The sequence below is a fragment of the Chiloscyllium punctatum genome, chromosome 41 (genome assembly GCF_047496795.1).
Source record: "Chiloscyllium punctatum isolate Juve2018m chromosome 41, sChiPun1.3, whole genome shotgun sequence".
NCBI lineage: Eukaryota > Metazoa > Chordata > Chondrichthyes > Orectolobiformes > Hemiscylliidae > Chiloscyllium > Chiloscyllium punctatum.
Window position 1 is genome coordinate 10,673,201 of NC_092779.1, and position 26,666 is coordinate 10,699,866.

The 26,666-nt window shown below is 37.8% G+C and overlaps 1 protein-coding gene across 3 annotated transcripts in view; it reads left to right on the top strand.

Annotated features, from left to right (window-relative positions):
* The window catches only part of atp2c1 (ATPase secretory pathway Ca2+ transporting 1), a 132,150-nt gene that overhangs the window by 95,192 nt on the left and 10,292 nt on the right, over positions 1-26,666 (top strand). For all 3 annotated transcript variants that reach the window (XM_072560356.1, XM_072560357.1, XM_072560358.1), the window contains 10 exons: positions 960-1,084; positions 1,333-1,430; positions 2,264-2,359; positions 2,506-2,595; positions 6,892-6,996; positions 9,565-9,721; positions 16,471-16,641; positions 20,025-20,122; positions 21,649-21,699; positions 22,848-23,014. In XM_072560356.1, coding sequence (XP_072416457.1) covers positions 960-1,084; positions 1,333-1,430; positions 2,264-2,359; positions 2,506-2,595; positions 6,892-6,996; positions 9,565-9,721; positions 16,471-16,641; positions 20,025-20,122; positions 21,649-21,699; positions 22,848-23,014 — 1,158 coding nt within the window. The remainder of the gene's footprint in view (positions 1-959; positions 1,085-1,332; positions 1,431-2,263; positions 2,360-2,505; positions 2,596-6,891; positions 6,997-9,564; positions 9,722-16,470; positions 16,642-20,024; positions 20,123-21,648; positions 21,700-22,847; positions 23,015-26,666) is intronic.

The window sequence follows — 26,666 nt, forward strand, 5'->3', positions numbered from 1 at the left end:
AATGAGATAAAGCTCAAATTATCTGTTTTGAAACTGGTTGAGAGTTAAATATTGACTAAGACTCAGTGAGAACTCACCATAATGCTACCTGAGATGCAGACAGCCTCAATTTTATAACTCATTGCAAGTTAACCAAACCTTATATTTGCCTAAATTATGTGCTAAATTCTTTAGAATGTATCTTGAGTGTATAACCTTCTAAATCAGACATGAGTGATACCACTGAACCAAGTCATTTTTATTTGCTCTAGCAAAGTGCCAGCACAAATATGTTTGGCTAAGTAACAGCAAAGTTGCAATGGACATAGTGCAGTTATCTTCTTACCTGTGTGCTTTTGAGATAAGAACAGCTAACAAAATGCTAACGTCTTTAATCATTCTTCAATTCACCTATGCTGAAGGTGCTGGGTGGAAACTGCTTCAGCCTTGGATTTTTTGCCCCAGTGCTGATGGTAATTCTATTGGGTGTCATTTAAAGAGTATCTTATTGGGAGTGTGTTGTTTTGGTTTCCACTGCACAGTGAAATTATATACTGCTTTGAATTCCAACTTTCAGGAGAAACATATTGGAGAAGGAAATGAGCAGGAAAGCAAAACCCTAAAACAAAACTTTATTTTCCTCATTTCATTTCCTCTCCTACCAATTTTTTCAACAGAAGCTAACTTAGGCTTGGCTGTTTGTCAGATTATTATAAAAGGAATTGAAAAGTCTCAGATGGAGACATTTATCTAAAACAAAAACTGCTCATTCAGCAATAGACTACCCTCCTTTATTTTTCAGTTCCTTTCAATGCCTTGTAAAGCAGAGCATGGTGAAAGGTATTTGAATAATTCATTATTAGATCTTAGCGTAGAATGCTGTCAATGCAAATTTTATTTCATGTTTCACCTTTATTGAATATTTTTATAATCAACTTTGTTGGTATCTATAGCTGTTTTTATTTGCCTATTTATTCTAGTTTGGCTGTTGCTGCTATTCCAGAGGGTTTGCCCATTGTAGTGACAGTAACGTTGGCCCTTGGTGTGATGAGAATGGTAAAGAAGAGAGCCATTGTGAAGAAGCTCCCAATTGTGGAAACTCTTGGTAAAAAGAAATTACTTTGAACATAAGAAAAGAGATACTGTCATAATTCTTGTTTGTAACTTTGTCTAAAGTTGTTTTAGCATAAATATTGGGTGATTAAAGACTTGGTTTGATCTGAACATTTTAATGGTATGGCCAGTATAGAATAAGTTTACTAAAATAGTTTATTAAAATGTAATCATTGGTAAAACACTATTTGCTGAATGCATGTTATCTTGTCCCTAACCTAAACTAGTTTGCATTCTTAGGTTGTTGCAATGTAATATGCTCTGATAAAACGGGAACACTAACAAAGAATGAAATGACAGTGACTCATATTTATACTTCAGATGGACAACATGCTGAGGTGAGAAACATTTCAATGCATCTTGAACTTGATACTTAGATGATGTGCATAGAATATGATGAGGTACCTGCAACAATGTTCCTGTATGTTTCTCAATGAGCCAATCCTGTGGCAGCATAATACAAAATTCATATGTTTTGAGTTGCGAACTTAACATGGAAGTGCAGAATTGGGAAACATCCAATAGATGTTATGATAGATATGTTATATTGTGACTTGTAGCTTATTAAAATGAACCAATGTAAATAGACTTGATTATACAAGATATGCTTTGATGTTATAAGAGAACCAATTAAATCCACAACCACCTGATGAAGGAGCGGTTCTCCGAAAGCTAGTGTGCTTCCAATTTAACCTGTTGGACTATAACTCGGTGTTGTGTGATTTTTAACTTTGTACACCCCAGTCCAACACCGGCATCTCCAAATTAATTAAATATTAGCATTCTAATTCTGTACTTATTTTGTTAGAATATTCATTCGTAATTACAGCAGAAATCTCATGCAGCTTTTGAGATTGTTCAATTTAATATTTAAACATCAATGTGCAATAAAAATGAAATGCTTTCTGTGATCTTTTTAAGTTGAACTATCCTGATTAAGAATCTTTCAGGATCTTTAATGATAAGGTAACAGGATCTTATAAGCAAGCATTTAAGCTAAGTTACTAGGTCTTGGTTCTCATTGTTCTTGGGTTGCAGTTTTCTTGAAGTAGCTATGAGGTTTAACTAAACTTGCTCATGAGAAAATGTGCATTGTGTGTGAATTTTGTTTAATCCCATATCAGATGAAGCCCTTGTTTTATCCAGCTGTTCTATTTGATTTCTCTTGTAGGTTACCGGTGTTGGCTATAATAGGTATGGAGAGGTTATGATGGATGGCGAAGTGATTCACGGGTTCTCTAAATCGGCAATAACTAAAATTGTGGAGGTACAGAATTGTTGACACATCTGTTTAAAAATTCTGAATAAATGTATTGCATAATTTGTATTTTTCAAAACTTTGAAATTAATTTTCCATTTCTTTTATTGGGGAGATATTTATAATATAGTTACACAAGCACTTTTCTTTTGCAGGCTGGCTGTGTATGTAATGATGCCGTTATTCAAAATGATACACTGATGGGACAGCCAACAGAGGGAGCTTTGATTGCTCTTGCCATGAAGGTGAATGTTTGAGGAATTGCTGACCCAATAGTTCAGAACTTGTTCATGCATTATGCAGAATATTAATTGGCGTTCTTTAATTCTCCCCTTCAACAAGGGATTACTTGCAATAAAAGTAGAAGTTAGAAATACTCAGCTATTTGGCAGCATCTGTGGGAGAGAGAAACAAAGTGAAATTTTAAGGTTAATGATCAGCTCAGCATTTCCAGCATTTTCTCTTTATTTCAGATTTCCCACATCTGCAATGTTTTGTTTTTGTATAAAGACATGTCTGGATTGGTTTAGTCGAGTTTAGATGTTAAATCTCTAATTTAGATGTTAATAAATGAAGCATCAGTAAGACAACCAAGCAATTTTTGTTGAAGAAGTCCCATTTAGCCACTATCCCTGTGCTTTTTACATTTGCTCCTTTCTGAACCCAACTCCCCAATCTCAAAATTCTTATCCTTGTTTTCACACTTGCCTATATCTCCTCCAGCCTTACAATATTGCAATATCTCTCTGCTGTTTTGATTCTGGCTCCTTGGGCATCTTCAGTTTTAATTAATGCAATGTCGATGACAGCCTTTCACTGTCAATGTCTTAATCTCTAGAATTCTTTCCCAAACCCCTCTGCCTCTGTATCCTTAACAATGCTGTTTAAAATCTAACTTTTTGACCAGGCTTCTGGCCATCAGCCCTTAGGATTCGCACTTCCTTGTGTGAATCCACACTATCGAGTTGTCAAATAATGCCTTGAGGTGATAGTAAGTTATTGTTGCAAGGTGACTACAGTTCCGGTTAAAGACTGGAAGCCGATTTTATCCACTGTGATGCATCTGTGAAATGTGGCAAACTTGTTTTTATTTCACTGTGCCGGAGAAGCAATTTTCAGATTATGGAAATTATAATATGAATAGGGATGCCAATTTATGTCACTGTGATTAGGCAGCCAACTTACTGAAACTGATAAAACAGATTGCGAATTCCAGTTCTATTTATAAAGTGAGAGTTGTTCAAAATTGTAAAAAACGCTATTGCAGAATTATCTTGTTTAATATTGTACTTTGCATCTGGCATTTTTTTGATCCAATATCCAGTGTTATCTATAAGGATTGATTTATTTGATTTTCATTTAGACGGACAATTTTAAAATGTTAAAGTTTATTAGTTTGACAGTCAAATACTTATTGGAGTGTTTTATGAATATAATTTCTATACCAATTATAGTCTTATGTGGAAATAGGCGAGGTGTCAATCCAACGTTCTTCTGTTTTGATGTTGCAAATGTTGCATAAACATCTTGTCACTTTGTTTTGTTTATTATGGTCATTTTTCATAATGTTACTATGGAGAATGCATATCATGGATACAGTTTTTAATGAAATAAATGGGTGAATAAATTGCCAAGTAAAGTATAGTACTTAACCTGGTTGCTATAAAGCGAAAGGGTCCATTTTGAATAAATAATTACAAGTTAGTTTTAGTTCTAAATGTGAACTTTTAAGCTGATTCTGTATGATTCTTTGAAGGATCAAATCTGACTCAAAACATTGAGTTTGTTTCCCCACGTGCTGCCAGACCTGCTGAGTATGTCCAGTGTCTTCTGTTTTTAGTTAACTTTGATATTAGGTATTTAAGGACACAGTATGTGTTAATTAGATTTGTGAAGCAGGAAAATGGTCAATGCTGTGAATTAACCAATATTGCAAACAGAAATGATGAACTTCAGATTGTCATGGACAGTTTTCTCATTGTAGAGTTTAGCCTGGGAGTTTGTGGAAGACCTGCAATGAGGCTTATTTTCTTGAAATCAAGACTAAAAGTAACATTGATTTCATTGTTTGATTCAATTTTATGCACGTTTTCATCAGGATGAATAACTCATGGGCAATAAACTAAGGAATACTTTGGCATTTGACTTGAAGAATTGGAAGTCCTGTGGTATCAGGTGGTGATTTGGAGTACGGGCAGAGATGTAAGAACAGAGTGGTGGTAGAACTGTATAAGAACCCAGGGATGTGCAATTGGAGCTGTGAGGGCGGGGAATATGTGTGAGCAGGCAAATATACTGTGTACCCACAGAGAGACTCAAACTAAAGGTCAAACAGATTCCAGTAGAAGTCAACAAGTTTCATATATAAGATAATCCTGTAAAATCTGAGATGGCTGTTCACCCTGGTGTTTGTTGTCATAAATTAGTCATAGTCACAGGATGTCTTGGCTTCATTGCCAGTTGTTAATTTATGATCTGTCTTCAGGATATAAATTTATAATATTTCTGCAAGCATTTATCAACTGACATTAGTCATTAGAGATGTACATTTAGTTGTGGGAAGTTTGTAAAGTTATGAAATGGGCGCTTCTCTTAAGATTAATGCACCATGCTGTAAAATTCATCAATAAATGGCTCTGACAGTTTCCCCAGCTAATGAAAGATACACATGGTGCAATGGGAAATAAGACTATGCTATATGTTTGTAAATTAAAGCATTTTTCTCTTGCCATACCTTTTCTGGGGGTAGCAGTCCCTACTCGGACACATTTCCTCATGTGGCAGCTTTTGGTGTTGTCCAAATGCTTGTTATTTCTGTTTGATTTGAACAGGAGCAAAGTGTTGAAGAAACTCAGCAAGTCTGGCAGCATCTGTGAAAATAGAAACAGTTAATGTTTCAAGTCCATTGAACCTTCTTTGAAAATGAAAGAGGCTAAAAATTGATGTGGTGGCTGGGCGTGAAATAATCACAATAATGTTCATGCTATGAAGTTATTAAACTCCAGTATTGAGTCCTGAAGTTTATAAAGTGCCAAAGTGGAATTTGAAATGCAGTTCTTCAGCTTGCATTGGGTTTTGCTAGAAGACTGCAACAGGCCTAGGATGGAAATGTTAGCATATGAGCAAGACTTGGATTGGCTGTTATAATTAAAGTCAAATCTGTATCTACTCTGTGCCTACGTATGATTAGACTGTGCACGTGTATAGATTCAGGACTAAGAACTGTGATTACTATTTTTCCTTTTTGCCAAGCAGCATAATGTTTAATTGGCACTCCAATGGCAATCATCTATGATCTAAAACAATATAGACAAAGGCTTGAGTTGGTAGCAGCTTTACATTAGCTGGCTTAGTACTGCACTATTTGTTTCACTTAACCACTGAAGCATTTCATTGAAGAGGCTTTACTTTTTAATTTCTTAACATGTTTCCTCTTTTTTGAGTGTTTTGGTGGGTTATAATTCCATAGTTTACCCTTGGACACCTTGCCATTTGTAACAAAAATTGAAAAGGCAGAGAATGCTCAGCAGAGTAGTTAGCACCTTTGGATAGAGAAACCAGGTGAACATTTAACATTAAGCATTTATCACAACTGGGAGTACTTAGAGTTGAAAAGATTTTCAGCAAAGTAAAACAACAGAGTGGTGATGAGGCAGGGAAGGAACAAAAAGGAGAAAATATGGACTGTATGTAAAGATGTTTAGATAAAACAAAATGAAGTGACAATAAGACGTGCAGAAACAAAGACAGCATATAGAAGTGTTCTAAGTGGTGACAGTTGAGATGGAGGAGAGAAGAATGGAAAGTTTGGCACAAAGAGCTTCCATAGCTTAAGTGAAGTAAATAAAGCAGGTAAATGCTGAGACCATTGACCAGTTTGCCCAATATGGTCCCCATATATAATCAATAAATTCAATGGAAATGCTCAAAGGAGAATTGGGTAAATACTGTAAAGGAAAATATTCATAAAACTAGGAGAACAGTGGAACAGGACAATCTACTCTCAAAGCGTAGTGCAGGCACAGTTGATCAAATGTATTGTATCTTTCTATGAATAAACCACTCACCATAGAAAGAGATTCCCTCATGGTTACCTCAGCTGGTGTGGGATTTGAATCCACACCACTGGCATAACTCTGCATCACAAACTAGCAATCCAGCTGAGCAAACTAACCAGTCTCTGTTACCATAGAAAGTAAACTGAATATATACAGGACAAATGAATGAACCACGATTTTCTAAGTGCTGCAATGGGCATTGCAATATGGATTATTTTGTCAAATTTTCAACTGTGTCTGATTGTGAATTGGATTAATAAGGATAAACTGTAATTATACTTTGCACATGAATGTTTTAGCTTCAATACATTGTCTGATTATTTCTTTCTCTTTTTCAAAGAGATAACTCTTCAATAAAAATTGAAATACTGAAAACGCACACCAATTTCTTTATCATGACTCAGGGGTGCTTGAATAGTTATGTTTATGTACCTAGAAAAAGATATTTAATTGATTGAATATCTTGGATCTTTTCTGTCTTAGATGGGTTTGGAAGGTCTCCAACAGGATTATGTGAGACGAGCTGAACATCCGTTTACTTCAGAGCAGAAATGGATGGCTGTCAAATGTGTTCACAAAGCTCAGCAGGTAAAACACATTTTATTACTAGACAGCACTTAATCAACCTTTTGTACTAAAGAATCAATCATTTTGACTTTCTACTTTGAAGGCAATCTTAATGTAAGTTGTTTAATGTTTTGGACCTTATAGGCAGTTCAGATACTTTTAACAATTATGTCCAGCACTTCTTTCCCATGTCTCCTGCACCCTTATATAAAGAAAGTCAAATTGGTGCACTCCAGAATTCAAACAATCTTGTTAACAATAACTAGTCATTAGTTGTACTCCGTCCTTTTTACAGACTTCTGGAATTTTGTTCTGCAAAGTTTGATTTTATTTGGACCCGAGTTGCAGAGAGATGGACCATTAAATATAAAGAAAGAACTTAAATTTGTATAATATTCATCACCGCCCCCTTTGTCTGAAAGTCCCACAAAATCATTGAAATACTTATGTGATAATGTAGGTAACACAGCATCTATAGACAGGCAGGTCACCATCATTTTCCCATGAAAAATTATGGATAGGCAGTACATGTTGACCTGTAGTCAGCAATGCCCACCCACATTCCATAAATGATTTATAAAAAAAAACACAACGAGAATGACTAGTTTAACTGGTAATATTTGTTGATGGAGATGTGCCAGGAAGTCAGAAAAACACTGCGCTGTTGCTTTGATTAGTGACATTGAGGTATTTTGCATCTCATCTGAAAGCCATGGCTTCTGATAGTACAGTGGAACTGCTGCACTGTGATGCTAACTCAAATTATATCCTCAAGTCTGGAGTGGGTTCTCTGTCTCCCTATAGTGAGACTGCTACTGTTGAATATAATAACGTTATCTACTCCTCATCCAAGTAATGTAAACAAATGCTTCTTCCAGCTTTAAGAAATAAATAGCTGGACAAAGATATTTTTAACGCATTCAATTTAATGCGTTGCTTGGTGTATGTTGGTGCAACAGTGTGTTAAGAATTTTCAAAGGGTTACTGGAATGTGATAAGATCTGATTGTGCTGAAATCATGTATCTACTATTTGATACGGTATTTGTATATTTATATTTAGAATGCATTTGTTTATTTCTCCCTTACCAATGAAAGTGTTGGGGTAGTGAATCAATTTTTTGGTGGTTTAATGTAATTCCATACTCAGTGAAAACTCTGCAGGGCTTTTTTGAAAACACTGTTTATTCCAGTAACAATATTTTATCTAGATGTGTAATATGTGTTGATTTGGCTTACTGCAGTCTAAAACCTGGCCCTTAATTATAATTTTAAAATTCTTTCCTAATGCTCAGCAATAAAACAAGCTTGAACAGACAAGTAAGTTATTTCCTTGTACTGTAGTTTCAGTGCTTGTAAAGGCTGAAGCTGAATTGTTTTTGTTTCCCCTTATTTCTGGTGCTTTCAATTTCGCATTCTTTTTGGGTTTGGTGAAACTTAGTTTAGATTTGACCTGAAATCATTCAAAATTCTGATAGTCAAACACTGACTGCAGTGCCCATCAAAAATTATACATTATTTTAGAGGAATTCAGATTCAATAACCATTAACAGAAGGTTTTGGCTTTGAATTTAATGGCAGGACCTAGTTATAAGTTATAATTTCTATTTTTCATACCCTGCTAACATTCAGTCAGATTGGTAGGCTGACTAGCTATTGATCAAGAAAATTATTTTCAAGCAACCTGTTCAGAGATGTTATTACACACCTCTGGAGCAGGTAGGACTTTAACCCAGACAGGCCATTTGAGTCAGAAGTAGGGATGCATTACACTACAACAGCCAGAGAAAACTATTGACAAAATACATTTGGGAGTGATCCGTAACAGTTGTGATCAATGCGGGGCCAATGACTGGGGAGGGGTGGATGGTCTGATGTAAATTACAGGCAAACTGCAGATCAATGGGTGGGACCCAATCAGGTTTGCTGATAGTGAAATAGGAGTTTGGAAAGACCATCATCAGAAGGGAGAACAAACATTTGTTTGAGTGACTGCGAAGAATGTGTCTCAGCTTTTCCTAACCTATAGCCCATAAGGACAGCTGTGAAAAACAATTGTAGACTTCAGCTCGTGGTTCTTTGCCCTATAGTGGCTGGGGTTTCTCTATTTTTGTGAAACTGCGGAAGGTGGTAAATGTAAATTATTTTCCAAATCGTGTAGATTTAGTTTTGGTGAGTCCGGCCTGTCCCAAGAAGGGATATGCTGACATGACTTGCAACGTGCCACCATTTTCTTTTTGAAAAAAGGACAAGTAGTCTGACGCAAGGGACATACATATTCTCTATTTTTAACATTTACAGATTAACAAAAATATTGCAAATTATTCCATCAATCCAGCATATGTCAAAAAATAGAAATACTTTAAAAAAATTTAAATGTTTACCTCTTGAAGTAAGGTTGCATTAAGTCTTCAACAAACACTTGAATCATAAATAATCCGGTAGTTAGATTAATTTCTTATCTCATAGTGTCACTGAGGCTTTATCTTTCCATTAAGTAATAACCAAAAAAAAGTGTATCTTAATAAAATTGCTGTAATTAATTGCAAAGTGTCATCATAGTTGTACATTCATAAATTTCTCTCGTTCAGGATAAAGAAGAGATTTATTTTATGAAAGGAGCTTATGAGCATGTAATTCAGTTTTGCTCAAGTTACAACAGCCACTCACAAGCCCTACCACTCACCCAGCAACAAAAGGAGTTGTATCACCAAGAGAAAACTTACATGGGCACTGCTGGACTTCGAGGTAATGCTTTTTTAAAGCAGGTGACTGGTAGTTATGTGGCATAAACATTTTTGTGTGCAATACAATAATGGTTGTATGTATGCGCTCAGGTATGTAGGTGCCCAAGTGCTGGCCTCTTTCAGTCTGCATTACACTCTCTCATTTCAGCAATTTATTTTTTTAAGGGATAATTCAAGATTTATCTCTTGTAATCGATCTCCTCCAAGGCTATAAAGTTAAAAATCGCACAACACCAGGCTATAGTCCAACAGCTTTATTTAGAAGCACTAGCTTTCAGAGCGCTGTTACTTCATCAGGTGATTATGGAGAATAAGATTGTAAGACACAGAATTTATAGCAAAAGTTTACAGTGTGATGTAACTGAAATTATATATTGAAAAAGACCCGGATTGTTTAAGTCTCTCATCTTTTGGAATGACTATGTTGGTTTCAGTTCTTTCATATGTAAATTGCAAAACATTTTTTAAAAGTTACATTCTCAAGTGCACTTTAACAATTGGTGTCATGTCAGCCCAGATAAGATATTGCAGGTGTTAACTTCCTGTGAGGCTGTCTGTGCCACAATGGTCAGACTGATTCTAACCTTTAAAAAAAACAGATTTTCAGAATCGTATGTGGATTCATGCAGTTTTTGAGCAAAGTAAAATATAATTCTGCAAGTACAAATTCACCCCACAAACTTGTGTGTGTGTTGGGGGTGGGGTTGGGGGGAGGTTATGAGTGTCTGTGAGAGGGTACACAGACACATATGCATTTGTCAGGTGAATTTGTACTTGCAGAATTGCATTTTACTTTGCTCAAAAACTGCATGATTAGATTATTTACAGTGTGGAAACAGGCCCTTTGGTCCAACAAGTCCACACCGCCCTGCCGAAGCGCTACCCACCCATACCCCTACATTTACCCCTTACCTAACACTACGGGCAATTTAGCATGGCCTGCACATCTTTGGACTGTGGGAGGAAACCGGAGTACCTGGAGGAAACCCACACAGACACGGGGAGAACGTGCAAACTCCACACAGACAGTCGCCTTAGGCGGGAGTTGAACCTGGGTCTCCGACACTGTGAGGCAGCAGTGCTAACCACTGTGCCACCGTGCTGCCCACTAATCTATGTAAAATTCTGTAAATCCGTTTTTTCGATTAGAATCAATCTGACCATTGTTCCATGGACAGCCTCATAGGGAGTTAACATCTTCAGTACCTTATCTGGGTGGACATGATGCCAATTGTTAAAGTGCACTTGAGAATGTAACTTTTTAAGCAAGTTTTGCAATTTACATATGAAAGAACTGAAACCAACTTGGTTGTTCTAAAAGATGAGAGACTTAACAAACAATTCGGGTCTTTTTCAATATATAATTTCAGTTACATCACACTGTAAACTTTTGTTATAAATTCTGTGTCTTACAATCGTATTCTTCACAATCACCTGATGAAGGAGCTGCGCTCCAAAAGCTAATGCTTTCAAGTAAACCTGTTGGATTATAACCTGGTGTGATTTTTAACTTTGAACATCCCAGTCCAACACCAGCGTCTTCAAATCCAAGGCTATAGGCATTAAATTGAAGGAGTCATTGTATTGAGCAGCGTGGGAAAAGCAGAATAAGGGCAAGATATTTTAGATAAATGTTCCATTTGTTGAAGATCGGAGACCAGTCACATACCCTGAATGATAACTAATAGCAAAGAATTTCAGTACTGCCATTGCCTTCTGACACAATTTCTCTAATCGGTGCAGCTTGAATGAAGAATTTTGGCTGGAACAAGACTGTATATTAGTAATGCATATTTAAAGTGTTTAAGTTCATGTTCAGTGTGTACAAGGTCAAATCTGCTCTTTGATGCCCTAATTGCCATTAGTCAGGAATGAAATGTTTGTCAAAGAAAGTCAGCTAATCTTAGATATAGAGTAGAGAAAAGCAAGATACAATAGTAAATTTCCGTGCTGGATGAATGAATTGGAACTAAGATGCTAATTGTTTTGCAATAATCTTATGCTCTTCGACTAGTGTGTTTCACCTGGCATCATCTAAAATAGTTTATGGTTTCATGTTATAGCACAGTTTCCCAGAAGGACTGATAATTCATTTCAGTTTCTCTGACTGAGATAAGAGCTTGATTCTTCATCCTTTGCCAAAATTGTTTTCTGGCCCAGGTCATCATAAACAATATGCATTAGTCTTGTTGCTTGTCTGTGTTACCAACTATACCTTTTCGTGTACCTCTTTCACCCTCAACTCTAAAAATGAACACAAAGCACTCTATTGCTATTTAGGACCATCTGTTCAGTTGCTTCCTATTTCATCATTTTTTACCATTCACTTACTCACCAAGTCTACTCTTTCCCCCAATCCTTTTCTAGTCATGATCCTTTCTTTTCACCTAGGTTCTGTATCCAAGTTTGATTTATACAATCATTGCCAAAGTATCACGAGCAATGCCAACTCAACGTACTTTCCTCACCATTGCCTAGTCTCCCAAGAGGTACAGGATGTACATGTGTTTGGAAAGGCAAGGACTGATTAGGGATAATGGGAAGTCATGTCTCATAAACTTGATTGAATTTTGTGAGGAAGTAACAAAGAGGATTGATGAGGGCAGAGGGGTAGATGTAATCTATATGGACTTCAGTAAGGCATTTGACAAGGCTCCCCATGGGAGACTGGTTAGCAAGGTTAGATCTCATGGAATAAAGGGAGAAATAGCCATTTGGATACAGAACTGGCTCAAAGGTAGAAGACAGAGAGTGGTGTTGGAGGGTTGTTTTTCAGACTGGAAGCCTGTGACCAGTGGAGTGCCACAAGGGTCGGTGCTGGGTCCTCTACTTTTTGTCATTTACATAAATGATTTGGATGCGAGCATAAGAGGTACAGTTAGTAAGTTTGCAGATGACACCAAAATTGGAGGTATAGTGGACAGTGAAGAAGGTTACCTCAGATTACAACAGGATCTGGACCAGATGGGCCAATGGGCTCAGAAGTGGCAGATGGAGTTTAATTCGGATAAATGCGAGGGGCTGCATTTTGGGAAAGCAAATCTTAGCAGGACTTATACACTGAATGGTAAGGTCCTAGGGAGTGTTGCTGAACAAAGAGACCTTGGAGTGCAGGTTCATAGCTCCTTGAAAGTGGAGTCACAGGTAGAAACGACAGTGAAGATGATGTTTGGTTTGCTTTCTTTTATTGGTCAGAGTATTGAGTACAGGAGTTGGTACATCATGTTACAGCTGTACAGTACATTGGTTTGGCCGCTGTTGGAATATTGCTTGCAATTCTGGTCTCATTCCTATTGGAAAGAAACTTGAAAGGGTTCAGAAAAGATTGACAAGGATGTTGCCAGGGTTGGAGGATTTGTGCTATGGGGAGAGGCTGCACAGGCTGGGACTGTTTTCCCTGGAGCGTTGGAGGCTGAGGGGTGACCTTATAGAGGTTGACACAACTGAGGGGCATAGATAGGATAAATAGACAAAGTCTTTTCCTTGGGGTGGGGGAGTCCAGAACTAGAGGGCATAATTTTAGGGTGAGAGGGGAAAAATATAAAAGGGACCGAAGAGGCAACTTTATCACGGAGGGTGGTACTTGTATGGAATGAACTGCCAGAGGAAGTGGTGGAGGCTGGTACAATTGCAACATTTAAAAGGTATTTGGATGGGTATATGAATAGGAACGGTTTGGAGGCTGCTGGCAGGTGGGACTAGATTGGATTGGGATATCTGGTCAGCATGGACGGGTTGGACCAAAGGGTCTGTTTCCATGCTGTACATCTCTATGACTCTAAGAACATCTCATTGGTGATTGCCTTGTCTCTACATTAGCAACCACATCAAAGCTATGCTGTCAAGCTTTCACAGGGCACCAGCAACATCTGGCTACATTACATCCCTTGATGCATCCACTGCTTCTACTTTGATATTGAATGAGCCATATTTCTTCCAGTTAAACATTAGGAAGATCAATTCCATAATTTTCGTATCTATTCTTGACTTACAGGCCTTTTGCTGCTGATTTAATTTCCCTTCCTGGCACTTGTTGATGATTGAGCAACACTGCTTTCAGCCTTAGATTCTGAAATGAGCTTACAACTTTGTATTTTGTCTGTCATGAACACTGCCTGGCTTTATTGCATAAAGTCACCAACTTCTATTACTGCCTCTGAAACGGTCCTCTACATCTTTCACCTCCAGATTTTCACTTCTTTTCAAATGCTGTCCTTATTTTTAAAAGTATTTAGTTCTGAAAGAGTTAACGCTAAGGAATGAATTAAGCTACATCCAAAAAGATGAGTCATGAAGACTTGGGAATTGATGGAGAGAACAACTCTAGAGATAAAAGTACCATAGTTGCCCTTCATTGTGTTAGTAACAATGTCTGTCACATTAATGTAACTTGGTGTATATAATAAAGTATAACTATGCAACTTTCGAGTCCAGACCAATCTCAAAATGTGGAAAGCAGCAGTTCTCATCTTCCTTCTGTATGATGCTAAGCTATGGATGGTACTGCGTTGACATGCGTGCCTTCTAAAGTCCTCCTGTCAGTGCTGTAGCGAAGATGCAGCAAATCTCCCAAAAGTACTAGGCAACCAAGATACCTGTGTAACTGAGGGAGTAAAATAAATTAGTGTTAGTAAAGAGAGAGTACTTGAAAACTCAGCTGGCTTGAAGGCTGATAACTTTTGTATATGAGATGAGCTTCATCTCAGAGTGTTGAAGGAAATAGCTGCAGAGATAAATGGATATGTTGGTGGTTATTCTTAGTAATTCTATAGATTCAGGAATGGTTCCTGCTGACTAGAAGGTAGCAAATGTAATTCCCATTATCTAAAAGATGGAGAGGGAGAGTGGAAACCTGTTGTCTTGATTTTCAGTAGTAGGAAGAATGTTAGAAACTGTTGTGAATTGTTTGATAAGTGTACGTTTTGAATATAATTCTAAACTCAAACAAAGCCAATGTAGATTTATGCAGGGGAAATCATGTTTAACAAACATGCAGGAAGTTATTTTGAGGATGTTACTTGTAGCATTAACAAAGGAGAGCCAGTAGAGGTGGTGTATATGGATTTTCAGAAACCTTTTGGTATGGTCCCACATATGAGGCTTAGAAATGAAATTAGAGTGACTGAAATAGAGTGGAATATATTGTTGTGAATTGAGAATTGCTTTTTAGACAGAAAGCAGAAAGTAGGATTAAACAAATCATACTCATTTGACAGACCATTAATAATTGGGCACTGCAAGAGTCAGTGCTTGATAATTGTTCACTATTTATGTAATTATTTGGCTGTTTGGGGATCAACTGTAATGTTTCCACATTTGTTGATAATACCAAACTTGCTGGGAACATAAGTTGTGAGGAGGATGCATGGAAACTTCAGGAGAACTCAGACAGGCTAACTGTATGGGCTGGAAAATGTTGAATGGAATGTCATAAATAAATATGAAATTATTTACTTTGGTAGAAGAAAACAGAATTTCTTAAATCGTGAGAGGCTGGGAAGACAAGGTATCCTAAGGGATCTAATTATCCTTACCCATGAGTCAGTAAAGTGTAGCCTAAAGGTGCAGCAAGAAATTAGGACAGGAACCTGTTCTGTTGATATTCATTTCAACAGGGTTTGAGTACAGAAGTGAAGATGTTATGCTATAGTTGTGTCGTGGGTTGTTCAGTCTGTATTTGGAGTATTGTGTATAGCTTTGGTCTCCTTATCAAAAAGATGATGTACTTGCCATGGAGAGAATTCAGCACAGGTTCACCAGACTAATTGCTTGGTGCCAAGGTTGTTTTATGACGAGATTGAGGAAACTGTTTCCATGTTCCCTAGAATTTCAAAGAATAAGAGGTGATCCCACTGAAAGTTATAAAATTATAATAGGGTGTGGCAGAGTGATTTGAGAAAGAATGTTTCCCCCTGCACGATGCCTGTAAAGCCAGGTGGATATAATCTCAGGATAGAGGATTGGTCATTTAAGATCGAGATAAGGAGGAATTTCTTCAGTCAGTAAATATTTGGAATGCTCTACCCCAGAGATCTGTACAAGTTCAATCCTTGAGCATGTTTAAGTGAGAAATTGGTAGAATGCTGGAGAGTAATGGTACTAAGGGATATAAAGATACTGTTGAAAAGTGTATTGTGGTATATCTATTTAAGTCTGTCACACCATTTAATAAGTTGAACAGCCTACTCCTGTTTCTGTGTACCTAACATTCCACTGCAGCATCTTCAAGCTCCATTGGCATCAGAAACTTTGAAGTCATATGAACAAAGTACAAGAATTGTCCACTCAGCCTTCCGAATCTACTCTGCCATTCAAATAAACCATGGCTGCTTTGATTTTAACCTCCATTCTAAATTCCTACATATCCTCGACAATTTTTCATCCCTTTGGAGATCAAGAATCTGTTTGCCTCAGGAGTCCTGGAAGCAATCAACATCAGCATTGAGGCCATCCTCCTGCAAAGTCAGTTGTGTTATATCAGTCACGTTGGCTTACAGGTGGAGGAAATCCTCGGCTAGGAAAGTGAACAAAAATTGCTTTTCTGACAAAAGCACTCATGCTATTGTTATCAGAAGTAGGGAAAGTGTTATGAGAATAGCTGGAAACTGTAGTGTGTCACTTAGTAGATATACTGTTGGTGCTAAAGTTTGTTAGTCATTTTTACTCAGGGGATGTGTATATTGGTTATGATACTGTGTGTAAAACATGAAATACAGCGGTGAGGAAATCACGTTGCATCTTTGCATCTAGTTCTCGCTTTAGCATCTGGACCAGAACTTGGACAACTCTCATTCCTTGGGCTTTTGGGAATGATCGATCCACCAAAGTCCGGTGTAAAAGAAGCTGTCGCTACACTGATCAACACAGGAGTAATAATCAAAATGGTCACTGGTGATTCACAAGAGACAGCAGTTGCTATAGGTAATAAACTGATTCAATGTTAATATCAAAACTTACAGCTGGGAGATGGGTGCATCTTTCAGAAAACCAAACAGTGATGACGTTTTCAGTTTTAATACCCTCATGGTTAATTTTATTATGTCTACATTTCCTTTATATGGATACGAATATACGAGTTAGCAGCAGGTGTAGGTCAGCAGCTCTTACCACTTGCTCAGTTGTTCAATAAATTCAAGGATGATTTGATTATTCGACTTGCCTGCCCAATTTTAAGAACCCTTAAGAACATATTTGCTTCAGTCGCCTTTTCCGGAAGAGTATTTCATGACCCTTTTGTGGGAAGAAAATGTTCTCTTAATCTCTCTTATTTAAAATGAGTGACCATCATTTTTAAACATGTTTTGGAATCCCACACAACACAAAGCATCCTTTCCATGTGCACTCTTCAATGCATCTCAGGATCTTAGATGTTTCAATCAAGTTGCCTCCAGCAGGTGTAATCCAATCTTATCTCTTAAATCAGCTTGCCCATTCCAGTTGTTTGTCTAGTAAACCTGCTCTGAATTGTTTCCAAAGCATTTATATCCATCCATATACAAGGAGACGAATACTGAATAACATCCTCCAGATGTGGTCTCAAAAGTGCCAATGTAAATTTCAATTTCCTTTTGTTTTTTTTTGATTTGCCCCAGTTCCACAGCCCTCCTTGTCTGCCAAGTTTGATTGGTGGGAATAAATGGTAATACTGGATTTCTACACCAGAGATTTACAAATTCCTTTGCTACGCTACTTCCCAAAACTTTATATCCTTATAACCTCCAGTCTTTCATCAGAACATAAAGGTTATTATTTTATGATAATTGGTTTCTCTCCATGAAAGTTCTGACTTTTACTTTGACACTGTGCTTAACAATTTTGTAATATAAAATAACAAAGGAAGAGGGCAGTGAAACTGGATGCAGTATAACTAAAGTGCCTGATGGCATAAACCTCTTTTATTTTCACACGAGAAATGGATTCCAATGATAAGTTAACGTTATTATGCCAGAAAGAATTCAATCTAATAGAGATGAGAATGATGTAAATATTAAACAACTTGATGGATTGAGGATTGAATTAAAGTGCCAGAGTGAACTATTTTCATTTATAAAAAATCTCCCTGAACATTTAAAGCAGGGAAAGGTTGTTGTGTCGACATACTCTTACCAGACCATTAGGGCTGCGCTCTCATTAGAGAGAAGCAACAGGTAGTGATTTAACCTGAGGGCCACCAGACCTCAGGCAAGGGAAAGTTTGAGAAGGAGAGTCCTTCGTGGTAACCTCAAACCGGTGATGGGAATTGATCCCACACTGTTGGCATCACACTACTCTATAAATCAACAATCCAGCCAATTGATTCCTGGCAGGGAAAGGTAAGCAGACAATGGGGGAAAGGAAATTTGGAGAAGAAACCAAAGTCGATCAAAATGAAAAACATTTACAAGGATTTTGAAAATAGGGAATGAAATGATTTTGACAAAGATATTTTGGAAATTAATTTCAGAAGGAATAGTGACTGAAGGAATAAAGTCAAATAGTAAACCAGAAAATGAGACAATTCCCATGTCAGGGAAGCATTGGCTACATTCAGGGACTTTAGTGTGGAGAACATAACATGAAGCTGAGAAGGAACTTAAGGTAAAAAAAGGATGTGTACAAGAAATTAATTGTAAATAAGACAGGAACCTTTACATATACTTTAAATTACATCAATTTGGAAAGATTACGAAACATAAACTAATGCTCATAAAAGACCGACCATTTATAGTCCATAAGAACAGAAGGAAGCCATTCAGCCTAGAGTCTGTCGCCACTCATTAAGATTGTTCTGATAATCTTCAACTCCACATTCCTACTTTTTCTCATAGCCTTTGATTTCCTTCCAGATTAAAACTCCATCTGTTTCGGCCTTGATTTTATTTAGTAAGGTATTTGATAAGGTTCCCCATGGTAAACTAGTAGAGAAAGTGAAGTCACATAGTGTGCAGGGTGTTCGAGCTAGGTGGATAAAGAATTGGTTGAGCAACAGGAGAAGTAGTAGTTGAAGGGAGTATCTTAAAATGGAGAAAGGTGACCAGTAGTGTTCCACAGGGGTCAGTATTGGGGCCACTGTTGTTTGTGATGTACATAAATGATCTGGAAGAGGGCACTATTGGTATGATCAGCAAGTTTGCAGATGACATGAAGATTGGTGGAGTAGCAGAAAGCATAGGGGACTGTCAAAGAATACAGGAGAATATAGACTGGAGAGTTGGGCAGAGAAGTGTCAGGTGGAATTCAATCCAGCCAAATGTGAGGTGATGCATTTAGGCAAATCTAATTCTAGAGCGAATTATACAATGAACGGAAGAGTCTTGGGAAAAGTTGATGGGCAGAGAGATCTGGAAGTGAAGGTCCATTGTACCCTGAAGGTGCAGCACAGGTGGATAGAGTGGTCAAGAAGGCATGTCATATGCTTGTCTTCATTGGTTGCGGTATTGAGTACAAGAGCTGGCAAGTCATGTTAAAATTGTACAAGACATTGGTTCGGCCGCATTTAGAATACTGTGTACAGTTCTGGTCGCCACATTTCCAAACGGATGTGGACGCTTTGGAGAGAATGCAGAGAAGGTTTACAAGGATGTTGTCTGGTATGGAAGATGCTAGCTATGAAGAGGTTGAGTAGGTTAGGTTTGTTTTCATTAGGAAAAAAGGAGATTGAGGGGGGACCTGATTGAGGTTTACAAAATCATGAAGAATATAGTTAAGGTGGATAGAGACAAGATTTTTCCCAGGGTGAAGGATTCAGTAACGAGCGGTCACGCTTTCAAGGCGAAAGGTGAAAAGTTTGAAGAGGATACATGTGGCAAGTATTTCACACCGAGGGTGATGGGTATCTGGAACGCGTTGCCAGCCGAGGTGGTCGAGGCAGGCACGGTAGATTCATTTAAGATGCGTCTGGACAGATGCATGAGTAGGTGGGGAGCAGAGGGATACAGATGGTTAGGAATTGGGTGATAGGTTTAGACAGTAGACTTGGATTGGCTCAGGCTTGGAGGGCCGAAGGGCCTGTTCCCGGTCTGTAAATTTTCTTTGTTCTTATTGAGCTTATTTCTATGGCTAGTTCAAACATTCAAGTAAATTCCCCATTTAATATGTTCCTGTAGATCAGATGAAGATAATTTAGCAAATTGACACCAAAATATAATCAATTAGTTGAACAATAGGTTTATTTGTTATTAGTCTTTAGATGAAGTACAAGATAGTTGAAATAATTTGATATTGGATGTATGCATATGTTTATTCTTACAATTCTTAAACTAAATAATAGTGGATACTTAATATAAGCTCACTGTTGTACTAAAAAAATGTTTACTTATATGCAGCTACCCGTTTGGGCTTGTATTCTAAGGGATCCCAAACCCTTTCGGGAGAAGAAATAGATTCCCTAGATATTCAGCAGCTTTCACAAATAGTCCAGAAGGTATGTTATATTTAATGTAAGGTGAAACCTTATTTTATACAGACATGAATGATGACCATGAGATTTGGCAAAGAAGAAACAATTCATTTACTTTTAGAATTAAAATGTTGGATAACAGAACTTCATCTAGACTCTGCACGTCAGGACTATTAAATGCTTAGCAGGTAATTCGGGCTAGAATGACTTTAAGGTCAGAACATTCTGAAACCCATGAGATATTTTTCCCATTAGCTGCCTCCGTTTGGCAATGTTTAGTTGCATTTAGAAGTGTTAGCAGAATTAAGTTTGCATTATTTAAGTAGGCAATTACATTTCGCCTCAAGCTATTCATTGAAATTAAGAGAATTCAATTTTATTCTCAACAAATTATTATATAAAAAACAATCTAACTTATTAATATTTGCATTAAACCACCATTGCTAGTCCAACTTAGTCCATGAACTATTAAAGTAGAGTAACAAGAAAATCCATTTCTTTGATGCATTTTTTGAGTACCATAGGCTCCATACTGTTGTTATGCAATGTTTACCCAACATTGATGCAGCATGGCAAAATATGACTGAAGTTTGAAATCAGCTATGTCAGGATCATTTTGATTTTAGGGCAAATGTCCAGAATTTCTTGTTGCTTGGGTTTCACCAATCAAATTAGAGCTGAAACAAGGTACACTGTGACCTTTTGTCGATATTAAAGTTGCTGTTTGGATTGATCCCAGCACATGGTTTTTGCATTTTTATATTAGCTAGTGGGTGTAATACTAATCATGTATTTGGAGAGATTTATGCAGCTTTGACCAAATGCAAAACAGTATGGAACCATGAATACAAAAATAGTTAATCCATGCATTAAAATTCCACCATGATAAATTAAAATTTAATTCACCAAATTTGGTAATTTGTCGATTGACATTGTGTAAAATGGCCAAGAAATTTGCAGGGTTGTTGTAAATCCAACTTGTTAATTAACATCATTAAGGGTAGGAAACCAGTTGTCTTTACCTGATCTGACCTATACCATATGGTTGACTCCTAGTGTTCTCTGAAGCAGACTATCTGAGTCACTCAATTATGAAATGATTGTTATTGAAGAAGACGAATCCTCACCACATTTTTAAAATAACATGAGAATGGCCAGTGAATGCGGTTTTGTCTCAAGGATAATAGGTATAACATGGGTTGCACAATACCAATGTCAACACTTGCAAGTGAGGGACAGTTTAAAAAGAAAAATCACTTTGGTTACATAATCTTGTAAATTGCATCTTGTTTAAAAAAAGATTGTCAATCTGCATGTGTTATTAGAAAAAGACATTCAGTGGCTTGAATGGTCTTGCTCTCTAACCATTGTGGAAAAGGTTTCAGTTTAGAAATTACATATTTGGTTGGAGGAAAAATACAATTCTTCTAAGGATTTTCTATTTGAAATGACTGTCGTATTTGCTTATTTAGAAGTGATAACGAGAGACCTGGAGTGCTTTGATATCTGATTTTTGTTTGAAATGACTTACTTCAATTGTGTTTTCACAGATAGCAGTGTTTTACAGATCTAGTCCAAGGCACAAACTGAAGATTATTAAGGTAAATATTAGCAGGTTAGGAAGATTTAGTCTGAAGACAGGCTCTGTTAATTTCTACTTGAGTTTTTCAAGACTTGCCTCTATAAGTGCTATTGCTTATAAAGACAGCTCAGGAAGTCTGCCATAATTTCAGGTAATTTAGTTCAAAGTTTAAATTTTTCTACATTCAGCTTAGTTCAGGGAGGCATGTCTTCATGTTTTGGCTCATGTGAGATGTGGAGTTGTGCTCCTCAAGCTATTTAACCAGGTTGTTTGTCTCTCTTACAAATCAAAATTCTAGTTTTTCCTGGACTACAATTTGCCATTACCAATTTTTATTGGTTTACAACACAAAGTATAACGAAGGCATTATTTCAGACATGAGTTTCTTTTTAAATAAAAAGAGTTTGTATTCCACTTTCATATCTCTCTATGCAATTATGTCCCTGAAGCACTTTGTTCTTCCTAATCTGAATATTACAGCTGTACACATGAATGATGTGAAATTAGAGGATGATTGTGAACAAATGGGTCTTGATTTTTGTAGGTTCACTATTGAATTCATTGTCTTAATACCTGGATGCCAGTAATTTACCTTTAAGTTTGAAGTAACTTGATCATGATTTTTTTTTCATATTTTTTACCTAGTTTCTTCTGGAAGCATAATGATCTAATGCATCCAACTTTTGCCTAGGCTTAGTGATTGAATTCAAAGTGAACTGTCGAATGATGATGTCTAATGAAAATTAATACTTCATTAATATACCGCAGCCATTTTTGAATTTCATTATAAAGAAAATTGATATTCCAGTGCACTTTTGGGCATCAAAAATTCATATTAATTTTAATCATAATTCCTCACTCAGTTTTTAATTTATGTTATGACCTTCTGCAGAAAGGATGGTTATTACTCAGAGAAAGAGGGCAGTTCTATTGATACAAGTCATTGAATATTTTTCATACTGTGTTAGATTCTTAACAGATGGGAGTGAAAGGGTATAAGTAGACAGGAAAATTGAAGTCGTAATCAGGTCAGTCATGTTCTTATCAAATGGCAGAACAAGGTCAAGGGGCCAATGAAGTTCTGCCTCTAAATCACATTTATCTAGATTATTTGTATATGTACATCCAAATATATTTAACCTTTTATATCCTATTTGCCGTATTCAGTCTCTACAGAACAACGGTGCTGTGGTCGCAATGACAGGAGATGGAGTAAATGATGCAGTAGCATTAAAAGCAGCTGATATTGGGGTGGCAATGGGGCAGACAGGGACCGATGTCTGCAAGGAGGCAGCGGACATGATCCTTGTAGACGACGACTTTAAGACAATAATGTAAGTCATGTCTTCTGTTGTTCCTACCAAACATTATGCAGTAGAATGCTGTATGTTTCACAGTGAATAGAAACAATTCAGCGCACTACAGGCCCTTTGGGCCCTCGATGTTGCATCGACCTGTGAAACCAATCTGAAGCCCATCTAACCTACACTATTCCATTATCATCCATATGTTTATTCAATGACTATTTAAATGCCCTTAATATTGGCAAGACCACTACTGTTGCAGGCAGGGCGTTCCATACCCTTATTACTCTGAGTAAAGAACCTACCTCTGACTTCTGTCCTATATCTATCACCCCTCAATTTAAAGCTATGTCCCCTCGTGCTAGCCTCACCATCCGAGGAAAAAGGCTCTCACTGTTCTCCCTGTCTAATCTTTTGATCATCTTGTATGTCTCTATTAAGTCACCTCTCAACCCTCTTCTCTCTCGCGAAAACAGCCTCAAGTCCCTCAGCCTTTCCTTGTAAGACCGTCCCTCCATACCAGGCAACATCCTGGTAAATCTCTTCTGCACCCTTTCGAATGCTTCTACATCTTTCCTAAAATGCAGTGACCAGAACTGTATGCAATACTCCATGTATGGCCACACCAAAATTTTGTACAGCTGCAACATGACCTCATGGCTCCAAAATGCAATCCTTCTACCAATAAATGCTAACACACCATATGGTAACAATCCTATTAACCTGGGTGGCAACTTTCAGGGATCTATGCACCTGGATACCAAGATCTCTCTGCTAATCCACACTGCCAAGAATCTTACCATTAGCCCAGTACTCTGCATTCCTGTTAGTACTTCCAGAGTGAATCACCTTGCACTTTTCTGCATTAAACTCCATTTGTCACCTCTTAGCCCAGCTCTGCAGCTTATTTATATCCCTCTGTAACCTACAACATCCTTCCGCACTGACCTTAGTGTCATCTGCAAGTTTACTAACCAATCCTTCTACGCCCTCATCCATGATCATTTATAAAAATGACAAACAGCAGTAGCCTCAAAACAGATCCTTGCGGCACACCACTAGTAGCTGAGCTCCAGGATGAACATTTCCCATCAACCACTATCCTCTGTCATCTTACGACTAGCCAAGTTCTGATCCAAACTGCTAAATCACCCACAATCCCATTCCTCCATATTTTGTGCAATAGCCTACTGTGGGGAACATTACCAAACACTTTACCAAAATCCATATATATTACATAAACCGTTTAACCTTAATCCACCTGTCTGGTCACTTTCTGATAAAGGTTTGTGAGGCACGACCTATCCTTCTCAAAATTGTGTTGACTATCCCTAATCAAATTTATTCCTTTCTAGATTATTATAAATCCTATCCCTTATAATCCTTTCCAACACTTTACCCACAACCAAAGTAAACCTCACTAATCTATAATTACCAGTGTTGTCTCTACTCCCCTTCTTTGCTATCCTCCAGTCTTCTGGCACTATTCCTATAGACAATGACAACATAAAGATTAAAGGCAAAGACTCTGCAATCTCGACCCTAGCTTTCCAGAGAATCCTAGGATAAATCCCATCCATCCCAGGGGATTTGTCTACTTTCACACTTTCCAGAATTGCTAACGCCACCTGCTTATGAACCTCAATCCCATCTATTCTAGTAGCCTGTATTTCAGTATTCTCCTCAACAGCATTGCCTTTTTCCTGTGTAAATACTGACAAAAGATATTCATTTCGCGCCTCTCCTATCTCCTCAGACTCCACGCACAAATTCCCACTACTGTCCTTGACTGGCCTTAATCTTACTGTAGTCATTCTTTTATTCCTGACATACCTATTGAAAGCTTTAGGGTTTTCCTTGATCCTACCTGCCAAAGACTACTCATATCCACTCCTGGCTCCTCTTAGCTCTCTCTTTTTGGTCACTCCTGGCTAACTTGTAACTCTCAAACGCTCTAACTGAGACTTCACATGTCATCTTTAAATAAGACCCCTTCTTCCTCTTGTCAAAAATTAAACTGGTTTAGTAAACCATGGTTCCCTCACTGGGCCACTTCCTCCCTGCCTGACAGGTTCATACTTATCAAGGACATGCAGAAGCTGTTCCTTGAAGAAGCTTCACATTTCAATCGTGCCTATCCCCTACAGTTTCCTTCTCCTTCCTATGCATCCTAAATCTTGCCTAATAGCATCATAATTGCCTTTTCCCAGCTATAAGTCTTGCCCTGCGGTATATACCTATCCCTTTCTGTTGCTTAAAAAAAGTTGCCAAACTATGGTCGCTATCGCCAAAATGCTCACCTACCTCCAAATCCAACACCTGGCCTGGTTCATTACCCAGTACCAAATCCAATGAGGCCTCGCCTCTTGTTAGCCTATCTACACACTGTATCAGGAAACCTTTCAGCACAAAAACTGACCCATCTAAAGTACTCAAACTATACCATTTCCAGTTAATATTTGGAAAGTTGAAGTCCCCCATAACAACTACCCTGTTATTTTCGCTCCTATCCAGATACGTCTTTGCAATCCTTTCTTCTACATCTCTGGAACTTTTCGGAGGCCAATAGAATACGCCCAACAGGGTGACCTCCTTTCCTGTTTGTAACCTCAGTCCGTTCTACCTTATTAGACGAGTCCTCATCAAACATCCGTTCTGTCACCATAAGTACTATCCTCGACTAACAATGCCCCCTCCCCCTTACCACCTTCCCTGTTCTTACCGAAACATCTAAATCCCCTGGACCTGCAACAGCCATTCTTGTACCTGCTCTATCCATGTCTCTGAAATGGCCACAACGCGGCGTCCCAGGTACAATCCATGTAGTAAATTCACTTGCTTTATTCCAGATGCTCCTGGCATTGAAGTGGACACACTTCAAACCACCTTTCTGCCTGTCTGTACACTCTTGCGACCTTGAAACCTTATTTACGACCTCTCTACACTCAACTTCCTGTACACTGGACCTACAATGCAGGTTCCCATCCCCCTGCTGAATTAGTTTAAACCCTCCCGAAGAGCAGTAGCCAATTCCCCTCCTAGGGTATTGGTACCCCTTTGCGTTCAGGTGTAGACTATCCCATTTATTGAGGTCCCACCTACCCAGAGTTAGCCCCCAGTTATCAAGGTATCTGAATCCCTCCCTCCCTATTCCTCACCTTGCTACCATGTGGCACGAGTAACAAACCAAAGGTAACAACTGTTTGTTCTAGCTCTAAGCTTCCTCCCTAGCTCACTGATTTCCTGCCTGACATCCCCATATCTTTTCCTACCTTTGTTATTGGTGTCTATGTGGACTACAACTTGGGGCCGTTCCCCCTCCAATTCACTGCAAAACAAAAGTAAATACTACTTATGTCCTTCAAGATTTTCAGTTTGAGCTTAGTTAAAATGAAACTTTTTCATTTGTACCTTAGCTTGAAATTCCACCATGAGGAATCACCAATAATTACATCCAAAAATACAAAGGATCCTCGATAGAATTTATGATTTTTCTGTATTCTTTACTTTCTTAGAATATAGTACTAAAGTTAATGGACATTTACATGTCTTTTAGTGTGTTTTAATTAGCATAAGTTCACAGATGCCTGCCCTGTCATGAAGGAAATCTATTTAAATGTATTTCTGTTCCATTTTGTTTGTGCAATTCCCTCAGCTCTTCTAAAGAGAAAAATGTACTGTA